The sequence below is a fragment of the Pleuronectes platessa genome, chromosome 9 (genome assembly GCF_947347685.1).
Source record: "Pleuronectes platessa chromosome 9, fPlePla1.1, whole genome shotgun sequence".
Taxonomy (NCBI): Eukaryota; Metazoa; Chordata; class Actinopteri; order Pleuronectiformes; family Pleuronectidae; genus Pleuronectes; species Pleuronectes platessa.
This window is the reverse complement of record NC_070634.1, coordinates 15,636,471-15,650,906: the sequence shown is the minus strand read 5'-3', so window position 1 is coordinate 15,650,906 and position 14,436 is coordinate 15,636,471. Positions and strand designations below refer to the sequence as shown.

The following is a 14,436-nucleotide window of genomic DNA, read 5'->3' as shown; positions in this document are numbered from 1 at the left end:
CGCACTTGAGCCAAGCCGGGCTCGTTGGCGACAAATGTAACATAACTAAGTTTAACAAACGGATTCCACGTGTTAACAAACTCACCCACAGCCCCACACAGAGGAACAACATAACACAACAAGCGCTCGGTCGGCGGCTACTCTTAGCATGCAGCGGGCTGGCTAGCGGTCAGGATGCCCGAGAAGTCCCATTGAGGGAAACAACGAGAGGCATCCACCTGATCCCGCTCCTCTTACCGTGCCTCCGGGGGCCGGGAGAACAGGCAGCTGCACCCGCAGGGAAGAGGCGTCCGGCCGGGGGCTACGTCCACTAATCAGCTCGGCCACCGGCGACCACAAGCTCCAAAGTCTGCCACATTTTTTTTGGTTTGGTTTGGTCCAGTTTTGTGTCCTGCTCTGCACTGGGAACAATCTCTGGCACACAAACGACGCATTCCACAGGCTGCTGGATCCCCACAGGGGCTGGGTTCAAATTAAAGGGACACTCACTGCTTATCTCCACGCGCGTGTGTGTGTGTTTGCGTGTGTGTAACGAAACCCCACAACAACAAGTGTCCACATTGAGGACAACTAGTGCAATGTCCAATCTCAAGTTGCCTGTTTAATGCTCCAGAGCTACTTTATAATTACACACAATATATACTGACACTTTGTATAGTTTGTGTGCTGAACATTGTGAGCTAAGCTTTTTAGTTGCAGAGTGAAGTCAGACTACTTTGTGTTCATCCCACCTGGTTTATCTGCAATAAAGGTTTTGCAGTGAGTGTTTCCCATGAAATGAATTTGCTTTATTGCCGTTCACATGTGTGGCTTTTATATATGTTTGAATGATTTGCTTTCCTAGCTGTTATTCTTCCGACTATTTCAGAGGTCTGTTTAGCAAGTGGCCTGATCTCTTTAGATATGCGTTCCACATTGGGGACACACAGAAAGACAGACAGATGTTTTGATTGCCACAGAGAGTCAGAGTGAGATGGATGTGTTGCTGGTCTCTGGTTCGTGTCTAACAGAAGCAGGGCTCTCTGAATCCCTCTGGATGGCCGGTGTGTTGGCCTGGGTCTTGTGAAACACACCAGAACAACTTTGTTTAATAAGCACACCATCAAAAACAATCATACATTATACACCCCCCACAGCCCCGCCCCCTTCCTGGCAGACTGTAAGATTTGTAAATGTTCTGTCCGTGACTGTGACCTTTGTTCCTCACAGAGCACGAGGAGAAACGGAAAAAAGAGGTTACAGCCATGAAATGATGAAGTGGGAGCACAGAATGACTAAATGGTCCACTTCAGAGAAAATGAAACGTTACTAATATAGAGAGTGGCTCTGCTTCCCTTTCGGAAACTTTATTTGTTGATATCAAATTTACCCACCAGCAGAATAACAGTAATGCAGACAAATGTGTCCCTGTTCATGCTGATGAAAAGGAAATACCCTGTTTACAGGAATTTAAAAGCATCGGTTTTGAAATTACGTCCATGCACTTTAATCTGCATTAGACCAGTAGTCTTCCTTCATGTCATATATGCAGTTTGAACCGATCACACTGCACATACTCATGGGAAAAATTCCTATCACCAGTTGGTCATGTAGTCTGACCTCTTGGATTATCTCTCCTCCACTACTCTCACAGCTTCACGTCTTTCACTGGGTATTCCAGGCCTATCAGCTGACGCCGCAGGCTGCGTGTGAGCGGCATGACGGTGACAAACGAAACGTCCTGTGCAACTCTATGAACGGACACATAAATCTGTGAATCCCTCCACTATCTCAACGAAGAGTTCATGCAACACACAATAGCAACGGGAGGAATATCTGGAGGAACAAAGTTGAGACATGCTGTCGACTCACGTAAACATCTGTCAGAGGATGGTGATAATACATCAGATAACACATGTAAACAAGTGAGCGGAGTTGTGCAATGCAGGACACACACACAGCAATGATGTGACGGGAAAACCAAACAGGGAGGAGCTGCATCTGTGTTCGTATGACAGTTCGCATAGTGTCAAATAAGGTTTAAAGAGGAACTGAGAGGGAACAGCACCCTCTTCTCAAGAGAGAAAGTCAAAGTCAGTGTGGTGGATGTAATTGTCACGGTCGGTGTTATTGCATAGTTGTTAAAGAGAAAAGTTCCTAAATTATCTTCTGTAAACAAAGACGTCAATGTGTCTATTAAAATAACATTAAGTCAGAATTAGTCACGTGTTCTGCCCAAAAATATAACCTAAGTGTCTCCTGGGTAATTACATCCACCAAGGAGGTCATGTTTTCTTCTACGTTTGTTTGTTTGTTTGTTAGTCAGATTACGCAAAAACTATTTTTTCGAAGAGGGTGTCATGAGCCAAGGAAGTTCCCCATTATATTTTGGTGAGGATCCGAATCAAGGGATGAATCCAGAATTTTTTCGGGGTCTTTCTCTAACATTTCGAGTTTTGCAACATTTTCATTGATTTCTCACAAAGTAAAATGACACGTTTACGGGACTCATAGCGATTAGGTGGTGATCCTAATGAAAATCCAGTTCTATAGAATTTAAATGTGGTATAATAAGAAGATATATGGGAAAGGGTATTCGCTCTTTGTGTGACATGTTTGTGTCAGGTGTTGCTTTTAAACTTTGTGCTTGTGTGTGATTATGTGTGTATGTGTGCGGCTGTGTTTGCTTGCTCGTGTGCTCCAGTAACTGAGTGAGTGAGCATGCGTGCAGCATCACTGGGTGTAAGTAGATACGACTTTTTTTGTGTGTGAGCGTAACACCTGTGCATGTGCGTGACATCCCGGGAACATGCGTGGGTGTGTGTGCACCTGTGGCTGTGGTGTTACTCACTCATGCACTGCAGGCCATGCTTTTTCTGCAGGGTCTTGCTGCACAGTGAGCAGGTGGCACAGCTTGAAAAAGCGCCTGGCACCAGATAATGGGCACTGCTGCTGCGTCTGCTGCTGCCGCCGCACACTTTCTCTTTGGCTTCCTTCTCTTTGTCTTTCTCTCGGTTCTTACCCTGCAGAGGAACGAGAAGAGCAAACACAGGGGGAGGTTTTTACATTCAAATGAGTTGCATTCTCTTTCATTGCACCACACACTGCACGGCCGGGTTTGACATCACATCGTAACCACGTTGGCGGCAGGATATGTAACAGGCCTTGTGTAAGTAGATTACTGCATTTGTGTGTGCAGCAAAACGCACAAAGTGTTCGCACCTAAAGGATTTTTGCCTCGTAGTTTTTCACACTCTGCTTTTAAATGTGTTGGTGCATAACAGAGTTTTGTATCTCAAATGTTAGATCTTCCTTAGTTTATTGCTGAGTTTCATATTTCATTTGTTTATTTGCCTGCACAGAGAAGTATTGTTACAGGTTTCAGGAACTTGATGCACATGTGTGGAGGCTAATTTTCAATCCCTGTCCAATGAAAATATAAGTTAACCAGACTCACACACACAGCAAACACTTTATCAGATGAGAAAACACATCGCAGCAGTTTAAGCAGCACGGGACACTATCAAGCAACAACATGCACCATTTGTTCGTTTTAGGGGAGTCTACCTTCTCTTTGTTGAAGGAGCCTGTCATCCTGTTCCTCAGAGAGCTGAGAGTCCTTTTCACCTTGGTGCCTTTCTCCACCTTCTCTGTGCGATCCTCCTCTTCCTCGGGCCTGGAAGAAGAGGCAGTGAATTCAATGCACCAAAATTAAAAGGAAACACTAATAGCTACTAACATTTGATCATCTTTTAAACATATTTTAGTTTTATAAAAGACAGAACAGTGTTTTTCTTCTGCAAATTATTTTACATATTTGTTTCATTGTTGACGTGAGAACTGACTGGACTGTTTCCATGACAGGAAACCACATTATCGCAGAATCAACAACAGCTGTCACTGTACTGATACATGATGTTACCCCTCGATAGGTTTTGACCACAATCTGTCGTAGATAGCTGAACGAAGAACCATCGCGGCCAATTAAAGATCAAATTTAAAATGTAATTACTGAAGATTCAGTGATGTAACAGGGATGAGGACAGTACTCACCCATGAGAGAGGAACTCATACCAGGTGACATTTCCTGATTCTTTGACCTCTGATCTGTTGTTCCTCTGCTTCACCCTGTGACAGACATGTGAATGGTTTTAATGCAACAGCCACATATACACCATTTTTTTATGCTCTATAAATAACATGCTGTGACCTTATAATAAGAGACAATCATTAAAGCACAAGTGAACAGTGTAAAGAAAATGTCGGCTGTGGTTGGGTAGTCTCTTGAGCACATTATCGGCTGGTGATTCTATCAAATAAAACAAATGCCTGGTCCTCCACAGACCTTGTCTAGGTTTACTACCACACTGTGCCAGTGCACAAACAGGCAGATGCACACACCAAATCCATGCGTCTGAAAACAACAAATTATATAGACACACACCCACACAGTGCAGTGCTCCCCCTGTGGCCTGCACCGCTGCTGCCGTGAGGACTGAGATGACGTTTGAGCAGCAGCAGGAGCAGACAGACCTCCCTCTCCTGTTTACTTACCCATGGTACAGCTTTAGCTCCTGCAGAACTTTTTGTACCATCAGCCTAAGACAAACAAGACAGTGAGGCTGAGAGGGGGAGAGGAGAGGCGAGGAGAGGAGAGGAGAGGAGAGGAGAGGAGAGGAGAGGAGAGAAGAGGAGAGGAGGGGAGGGGAGAGAGGAGGAGAGGAGAGGAGAGGAGAGGAGGGGAGGGGAGAGAGGAGGAGAGGAGAGGAGAGGAGGAGAGGAGAGGAGAGGAGAGTGCGACTGCTGGGAGCTGCGAGCTGGGAGCTGGGTGTCAAACTGTGATTTAGAGAATAATCCTCCCTTGTCTGCTGCGTCCACACAATTGCCACAGACACACACACACAAACACACACACACACACACACACACACACACACACACACACACACACACACACACACACACACACACACACACACACACACACACACACACGGAGGGGCCATCTAAGGAGCTGGGAGAGAGGACTGTGGGAGGAGAACGTTGCAGACATATGACATGGAGCAGAAATGTCAGAGAGAAATGGGGGAAGCCCCTCTGTAACATGGGAGTCGGATGCCTGTACCAGACTATAACAGTTTACAACTAAAAAACAGTATGTGCCTTAATGTACCGCATCATTCAAATGCTGCAGGTATGACACCAACATTTGCCTCCTGTGACTCAAAGTTATTTTTTCTCTCTTCCAAGAATCATTAAACCGGATCTGCCAGTTAGACAGAAGCATCTTCTTTAGAGGAAGTAGTTATTCCCCCACAGATTCCAGATCAGGAGGGGCTCTGCAAGTTACTGATGATGGTGTAGACTTACATGTGGCTCTGGCCTTCAGTAGAATGGAGGTTTTCTTCAGGGTCAAACTCCTCTGCTACACCAGAGACAGAAGAAAGGTTAAATAGGATGAAAACAGCCCCCTGTGGGGTGAAAAGCACACACACTAACATGACCTCTGCATGAAAAACACTTTTTTAGCCTCACCTCCCGCTGCCCTTGCGGCCTGTTTGGACGTCTGTACAACACGAGAAATGTGTGCAGCACGGGAACACTCGTCCGTGGCAAGGATCTCTGATCGGGAATACAGATGCCTGCCAGATGCACCTTTAGCCTGAAGACATTGAGGAATAAAGATAGATTTACAGTAGATGAACACAGACATCCCCTCCCTGTGATTCTAACCTTTAGTGAGAACAGCATTTAGTTCACATTCACATTTTTGGTCGTTTTAGAACGTCACTCATTACAGTGGACACCTCCCACATGATCCACGTTATGATTTGAAGCTGAGCACTCACCTTAAATGACATGATCTGATTTTTACTTCCGCATTCTGACATGATTTCCTGAGAAATGACAGAAATGACGATAGGAAACTATCTTGCAATGTTTAGGAAAGTGATCCTGAAACCGTCCAATTTAAGTCTCTGTGTGATGTTATTTCTTTCCAGCCTTAAAATATCAATCTGATGATATTCTACAGTTTTCATGTCATCAGAAATAAACCAGCAATGAAAAGAGGAACAACAACAGTGCATTTATATATTTCTGTGCAGTCAACGCCTGATAGATCTTGTGTTTTCCCAGTTGTGGTCCAAAAACGATTGAAAACACAAATTGGAGCCACACTGTAGGACCGCTAAACCAATCCCTACTATGTGATGAACATGTGGACTTTAGTCAATACTGGTCAGTTTCACTTCCTGCTTTCATAGATACTTCAGTGGTGCACCAAATGGGTTTTCGTCCGCAGCTAAAAATGGTCCCAACAACAAACTATTACCAACCTTCTATTTGAAGAAATGATGTAGCCTTTTTGAAATGAAAGTATATATTTGCGAACTGTTATTAATTAGGTAAGGAAATTGAAAGGTATTCAGAAGTGCACTGTTTTGATTGTGGTCTTGAGATTGGATTTGTAGACAGCAACTAACTTTAAGAACATCTCCAGCCTTATCTTGTCAGTAAAGTGTGGCACTGTTCTTTATTACCATGCTGGTGAGCCTGGCTCTGGGACAGGGGAACCTCGGCCCTGTCTCCTCCTCAGGACAGTTGGTGCAGCTCTGGTCCCCGGTGGACTGGAAGAGACTATTCTGTCTCTCCTCATCATCGTCTCTCTCTCCATCGCTGTCCGTGGCCATGGTGTCCAGACTCAGTCTGACAACACAGCAACAAACACACTTTGAGTTTGTTTCTCTCAACTTATTTGTTCATGTTCACAGCCCAAAGTTGTCTCGACAGCATTATTTTAGAAAGTTATAGAACAATCAACCAAACCACCAGAAACTGTTAAATAGCTCAGTGGGAGAAGAGGTAATGAGATTCAATACAAGGGATTCTGTGTGACACTTCATTGAAAAGTCACATTCACATTATCAAGAAACACACGAAGGACTTAAGATATGAATTTTGAAGAAACTGCTTTTCATCTCTCTATCCCTCCATCCATCTTCATCAATCTTACCTCCTCCCCAGGTTAATGGGGGACACAGGGACACCCCAGCTGTGCCTTCGAGACGTTGACATGGATCTGACCAGGATGGGAAAACTGTCCTCATCTGGCTCCCCTTCGAAATCCATTACGTTTTCCGTCTTGACTCCCTCTGATCCTGTTATTCCGTCTGCTGTTTCCACTGATCCCAGCAGTCCGTTTAGATTTATTGTCACACTAAGCCCGAGTGCCGGGCCTGAGGAGTCTCCGCTGCCAATGATACAGCCTGGCAGTATCTTGGGACTAAGCTGAGTGACCACAAAGTGATGGGGTTCCTCTTCAGGCTGCTTATAATGGGGCAGTGATGGTGCGTTGGCCTGAGGGGAGGGAGCGCTCAGGGAGGTCTCTACAGGTACGTTGATGGCAGGAGGGCCTGAGTTAAAAAACACCTGGTGGCCAAAAGTTGAGGTTTCTCTGGTGGTTATAGTGAACTGTGTCGCATGAGTGTCTCCCTCCAAGTCTTTAAAGTACTCAGAGTCTTTGAAAGAGGAGCTGAAGTCCAGCAGCTCCTCAACGCTGCCGGCCACCTCCACGCCAGGGCAGTCGTAGTCACTGACTACTGAACACGCATCCTGTGGAGGTCAGCCAGGGAGGCGAGGAGGCGGAATGCAGCCACGGAGAAAAACAGAAAAAATGGATCAACAAGATGTTATGATCATCAGCCACAATTGACAATTCAAGACAACAAAAATGTGTGTTAGTGTGCTAGCCTTGTAACGTTGATGGTTTTGCAGGTGTATAATAACCAGTAAAATTATTTGACAAAGTTCCATTTTAACCTGATGGTCAAGAAATCCAACTTGTTATACTGCAGTCAGTGACTCAAATTTGTATGCAATCCATATAAGAGTCTAGATATATCAATTGAATAAAATGAAAATTAAGAACTCAGTCCCATGATCATCAATGTCATTAGAATTGATACACTAAGAATATCCACTTTCATGGTAATCTATTCCACAGTTGACAAGATTTTCCACTTAAAACTGCAAATATAAATCCAACAGGGGCCCTGTGAAGGGATCTCCAAAAAGCCTTAGGAAACATCTGGGAACAAGGAATGTCTGTGCTGAGCTTCATGCCAAACCATCCAACCAGTGTTGAGATCTTCCAGTCTGACTAAAGTGGCAGAACAGCTGACAGGCTGACGCTGAGCCGTGCTGTAAGTGTGGGTCAAACCAAGTCAGGGGGGGGGGGAGTTAGAAAATGAACACGACCCAAAGGATGAATATAGAGCTTTACCTGGTCGTCACTGGTGTTACCAAAGAAGACGTTCTCAGCGATAGAGGCGGGTGAGAGTGAGGAGGAAGACCCTCTCCCACTGGGAGCAGCAGGCTGGACACTGAGCTGGGCACTGGGAGGCCCACAGGGCGGACTACATGGCTTGCACTCCGATGCTGGAAGATAACGGATGTGTCGTTTGTGAGTGATAAAAAGCAGCACAAGGAGAAAAACAAAATATAGGAAGATCAGAGGTAGCTGGTCTCAGCACCTGTGTATTCAATCGAAGCGCTCTTGTGTGTATGATGGAAGAAAAAGCTGAGAAGCAGCCCCTGCTCCAGCCTCACACGGAAAGCTCCTTTACATTTCCATTGCATAAACAGATTTCTGGATTCACATGATGCCACAAACCACAGTCACCACTGGCAACTGCTCAGTGAGCCAGCATTAGTCTCCATGTCAGTGTTGGAGAGCCTGAGATTATTCACCCACTGAGCCTGCCGTGGCCTGAGAAGCTGCGTGCTTGCAGTAAATAACCTAATATGTAATAATGTGTATCTGCCATATGAAGGAGATGTATGGTTAACAAAGGTTAACTGAGTTTATTGATACATATTTGAGGTTAGAAAGCAAATCAATTTAACATTTCTTACATAAGGAAAATAAACCTGTCAGTATCTCGCGGTGTCTGAAAGCCTGCTAAGACGTCTGAGTCGATGTCATGTTCAGTGTTTGGGTTTCAGCTGCATGTGAGGAGAGGAGATCCTCAGACGACAGGTTACATAACCCTCCTTTCATAAGGGACGCCTCCTGTGATCCCTCAGCCTAAGCCTTCCTGGCTCCACAGGGCCGGACTCCACTCTCCTTCAACACACTGGTTCAGCTTTGTTCCCACAGTGAATGTTCATTTTCTTTACAAGATCAGTTTAAACGACAATATTCTACTTGTGTTATACAGGATATGCTGGGATTTCAGAGAGGAACCGAGGAGTGAATGGGGGCTGTACACGAGGAGGCACTGCATGCTCGACCTCTCCAACAGACTGTGTATAAAGAAGACACTCCCACTATCCAGAAATGAAGCTCAAATATCTCAGATATGAACACAAACATCTTTCACCTATGACATCATTTGGAACCAGTGCTGCACAGTAGCGATGAGGGGATGGAGCCGCGGTATCAAGGTCCTGCCGATACACGCTCTTGACCAATCACCAGTCAGTATCAGCTGTCAGTCATGCTATTTCAACCCAGAGCAACAAATAACTAATTTAAACCAAAATTATCAAAAAAATGAACATTTGGGCTTGAGTGTGATAAAATAACTACCTAGATGACAGGAAATAGCTTTGAGAAATATGCATTTGACCTGTATTTTGACCTTTTATGTAGGTCCATGTCCCATCTAATAACAAGGAGGAGGCAGGGTATGTGACCTGAATTTCAGCCAGCCACTAGGGGGCGATCGAGACATTTATATAGATTCTATGTTCTGGTGTATGAGTAAATTATTGTGAGGCCAAAAATGAAACCAAAACTTCAAAATTTTTCACTGTTTCAATCTTTCTCCCTCTGATATTGATGACTGATATCATGTGGAGTCATCTATCTGTCCACCGAACAAATGCTAGTCAAATATTCACACGTCTTTTCCCTCCACTTTGGTCTCCACCACCTCTTCAGGGAAGAGATGTTGTTTGGTGCAGCAGGTTTCCTCTACAGACTGTAAAACCAAGGCAAAAGATGCTGTAAACCATGAGAAGTTATTCCACCATTTATCACGGCCACTCATACAAAAAGCTCAGATATTCATCACTGACTTCGACAGAAGGCACCAACGTTAATTCAAGAGATTTTATCTACAGTGTGTTGTCAAGATACTTAACATAGTTGAGTTGAAAGCTTATGTCTGTAGCACAGAATAAATTACCGAACGATGACGACAACCCAACTTGCTGGAGAACCTCACTCCTCTTTCCACAAACTAAAACCATCAAAAAGTAAGTTGGGGAAAAAAAGCATTTGAACTTGAGACTCAGCGATTTCAGACTCACACTTCACTTAATTCCTCTCAGTCAGTGCGTCTGTGATCTTACCATCAAACTCAGCTGGAGTCGTGCAGAGAGATAAAATGCAGACAGGCCACACTCTGAGTCCTGCACCATGTCCTGCTATAAACCGACAGCATCCACTTCCCTGTGCATCGCAGCAGCCACAGATAAACACAGGGACAGACGCACTGTAGATCTATTTTCTATATCACTAAATCACTGGCTGCGTGGCAGTGTCCCCACTGGAGGGGGAGTGCTTTGCATCCAAATCCCTCTTGTGTTAGGAGTAAACTTAGACACTCGGCACAGACACTGCACCGGCGGCTTGATGCTGTCGAGCTGCTGTCGCCTTTTATGGTTGGACTCTCATATCTGCTAATACATCACACAAGGATGAAACATTAGTGAGGCTGCGTGTGTGTATGTGTGTGTGTGTGTGTGTGTGTCTGTGTGTGTGTGTCCATAACTGTTCTGGCACTGTCATAGTCACAGTCAGCTGTTTTCCCACAGTTTGGCTTCACATAACAAAGGGTGGTCTGCAGCTCAAACTAATGACGATTGTCTCCTGATTCATCATCAATGACTCTTACAATTAATGAATCAGTAAGTATTCAGTATTATACTTTTTAGTGTAACTCTTTTTTTAGTCTACATTTCACTCTATTTCATTTTACATTTCATTTCATTAACGTTTCATTTCTATTTCCATAACTCTAACATCAGGATAGTAAAATGTTTTAAATATGTCATGTTTCTAAAAGGTATTATACTATGTTGCACTAATTCATTCTGGGCTGATTAGCTATAACTGGCTTTACTTTGCATTGACAAACAATTGTTAACCATCCATTATACTGAATTTCTGTGACTAATGTTGTTTTATTTGACTGGAAAATGTAAAACCAAGTTGCTGTAGTTAGTTTTTCTGTTAATTTTTTTTAATAATTGCTATAGTATATCAAGATTTTCTTTTTGTGTCTGCAAAATTAATGAACCGCTTGTATTTTTGTCAAAACTGAAAGAAAAAAAGCAATTCCAATGAGGTCCACACAACTTGAAATACTACTGAAAAATAACTTTTAAATAGAACGGTTACAAAACGAAAGTAGCATTCATTATGCAGATTGTAAGTCATAAAATTGTCCCTGACAATATGTGACACCTTTTGTGTTCAGTATTTTGATGGGTCATGTGAAGTGACAAGGAGGAAACGATGTGTTTGCCACAGAGCCTCTGTACCTTCCCCAAGCTGTGTGACAATCACAAGAGGAACCGGGCATCATATGATACAGTCAGTTGATTGTCGATGGGTTATTACCATGCACATAGATTTAGACACATGTGCACAGATGTGCTCCCAACACAGGAGTGAGTGTTTGGCTGAAGGTCATTGGGACCATATAGTACCTGTATTGTTTGTATTCACACGTCTGTGTGTGTGCGTGCGTGTGTGTGTGTGTGTGTGACAGATGTTGTGTGTAGGTGAAAAGAGAACACAGAGACGGTTAGATCTGAGGATGAAGCACAGATCAGAACCGCTGTCATCTCATAGATCATCTTTGATCACACACTTGTGTGAAGCACCGAGCTCAACAGACACCAACAGACACAGCTGAAGCCTCCTCCATGTTAACAGCATGGGAACAGAGAGCCAGTAACTCACAGTCTGAGTTATAGAGCTCGATGAGAGAGGAAGATGAACAGAAAAACTGAGCTGTTGCATCAATGGCCTGTTGAAAGCTCCACTCTACAACTCCCCACTCGGGCTGCTACATGTTATACTAGAAGCACTACAGACACAGAATGAAGCATTTGTCATTTCTTACACCTTGAAAAAACGCACACAGGCTAGAAATGACTCACTAAACTTTTACAGCGAACTGTCATTCGATACACTGCAGCCGTCATTCACCACAAACCCCCGCCAGGTCAGAATGGTAAACACAATCTCACGAAAAAGGACAGAGTTAAATAAAATGAACAGAGACAAGAGACACATATGACACAGCTGCATCATCCTCAGGTCACATCCAGTCCACAACCTCTGGACGTCTGCCTCTCTCTCTATACAGCTCTCTCCTCTCAGCCTCTGGAACCAACCTCAACCGAATAAAAGCCTTTTTTCTCTCGTACCTCTCTTAAAGGACCATCGCTTCATCCAGAGTTTGGAGAAGGAGGGCCAGGAGTTGTTGAGAGGGGAGTCCGCCATAAGGAGCAGCGCAGTGGGGAGGCCAGCTGGAACTGGAGCCGGCTCAACACTGGAGCTCTGGCACCGAGGGAGAGGCAGGCTGGGTGACGAGGGTGGGGGGTGGGATGGAGGGAGGGAGGAGAGTGGAGAGTGGAGAAAGAGAGAGAGAGAGAGAGAGAGTACAAGGCTGGGGTCAGGGAGCTGCTGTTGGTTGGGGATTACCTCCCTGAAGACGCCAGTGGAGAGAAAGAAAGAGAAAGAGAGAGAGAGAGTAGGAAAGGGGGAAAAAAAGGGTGAGAGTGGAAGGAGAGGTAGAATGAGACGGAGGAATTAAAGATGAAGGGGTTTTCTTTGGACATGCTGGTAAAGTTTCTCCAAGTCAACATGCGGTGGTTCAGTCGCAGTTTTAAGCCTCAGCCTCAGGAACAACAACTAGAAACACATGCAACTGTTTTTGAACCAACTCTACTTTCAGAAATAAGAAGGCCTCAGATGATCCTGGCCACTCACTGTATATTCACTTTGTTGTATCGGCAGTAGATACAATCTACCAGGATGCAGAGCTCGTAGACTAAAAGTCATTTATCCCTGCGGCAGTCGGCCTCTTACACGACTCATTGTGATGAGCTTCCTTGTTGACACATTGCACCTTGAAGTTAAGGCAGAAATGATCTTCACAGAAGTAGTTCTGTGCATTTGGATTGTACAAAGAATCTTTACTTGTCAGCGTGCACTTTAAAGATGACATGGCTTTAAGGAAACCGAAAAAGAGAAGTACACGCAGTGCAAGTGTCGGGCAATGATACACGCTGCTGTTCTTCCTATTCTGAGTCACCACCGCGTCTTCTGTTAACGCTCCAAAAAGCTAAATGAGGTCTTTTAAGTACTCGGTTGATCCGTGCACAGGAGAGGACGTGTCTCCCACTGCTCCAGCTACTACACACAGAGGCCGAGAGCTGCTGCGACCATTGTGCTCCTTAATTTGCACCAGTGTGATCACGGATGACTGTCAAGCTCAGCTCGCTGCACATCAAGTGGAAAAGTCTCCTAACTTTCCCACAGACAGGGGGAAGAAAAACACTGGCACGGAGAGGAAGAGTGGGAACATCTCAAAAGGCAGAGAGCGACTCACATTTCACACGGTGGTTGAGCAAATGCGGAGAGAGAAACAGGCCCCGGTGTGCAGGGCTGGTTGAAAAAATTCTGACTCCACTTACTTGTGATGGTAGGTCACAGGTGGCTGCATTCAATTCCCTTTATATCTGAGCATCAGAATCACACCACACAGAGGAGAAGAGCTGGTTGAAGCTCTTCCGGTCTGACAGCGCTGAGCGAGAACGTCGACTTCGTCCTCACACTGAGAGCCGAGCAGCAGCAGCAGCGGCAGCAGCAGCCACAGGACCTCAACCCCGCTTCCTCTTTTTGTCCGACTGCGCAGCTGAAGGAACGAAGCGACGCTGAGTGACTTTCACACATCAGTGCCGCTCTGAAGCCCCAGCGCGCAGCGTCGGCTCACAGGCTCAGCACTAATGCACACTGGAAACGCAACTGTAGTTTCCAAGCAAGGTCGTCAGTGGGCAGTGAGAGAAGAGGATCATTGACCTTTGACCTCAGAGTCTCTTTCAGGTTGTCTTGACTGCTCAGTGGGTTTTCATTATATTCTGAGCAGAAGTTAAACCAAAGACGACAGACTCACAGGTGTAGCCTTATCTCGTGACTCTGGTTAGTCAGAGCCGCCGGGTTGTGTTCTTCTCTGCATCGTCTGCATGTTTTGCAGCTTCACTCTCGTCTGGCGGTTTCAGAAACGCACCTTATTGGCTCACATGGAGGATGAGGCTTTTTTTTTCTCTTTACAGTCGGTGAGAGAGAAAAAAAAATAGATTTGCAAGAGGGTTACTCAGATGGTTTGAGTGTGGTGCTAATGACGCTAAGGTTGTGGGTTCAAAACCCCATAA

General features: G+C 45.0%; 1 protein-coding gene across 3 annotated transcripts in view; it reads right to left on the bottom strand.

Annotated features, from left to right (window-relative positions):
* Positions 1 to 12,556, bottom strand: part of arhgef18b (rho/rac guanine nucleotide exchange factor (GEF) 18b) — a 40,665-nt gene extending 28,109 nt beyond the window's left edge. The window contains exons 1-9 of one of the 3 annotated variants that reach the window (XM_053430182.1): positions 12,427 to 12,556; positions 8,264 to 8,418; positions 6,995 to 7,593; positions 6,522 to 6,687; positions 5,515 to 5,641; positions 5,350 to 5,404; positions 4,033 to 4,107; positions 3,547 to 3,655; positions 2,831 to 3,002 (exon numbers count right to left, since the gene is read on the bottom strand). In XM_053430182.1, the coding sequence (XP_053286157.1) occupies positions 2,831 to 3,002; positions 3,547 to 3,655; positions 4,033 to 4,107; positions 5,350 to 5,404; positions 5,515 to 5,641; positions 6,522 to 6,687; positions 6,995 to 7,593; positions 8,264 to 8,418; positions 12,427 to 12,502 (1,534 nt within the window). In that variant the 5' untranslated portion in view covers positions 12,503 to 12,556. Of the gene's footprint in view, positions 1 to 2,830; positions 3,003 to 3,546; positions 3,656 to 4,032; positions 4,108 to 4,533; positions 4,590 to 5,349; positions 5,405 to 5,514; positions 5,642 to 6,521; positions 6,688 to 6,994; positions 7,594 to 8,263; positions 8,419 to 12,426 lie in introns of those variants that run through there. The other 2 variants (XM_053430183.1, XM_053430184.1) reach the window with 2 other exon arrangements.
* Positions 12,557 to 14,436: the final 1,880 nt, after the last annotated feature.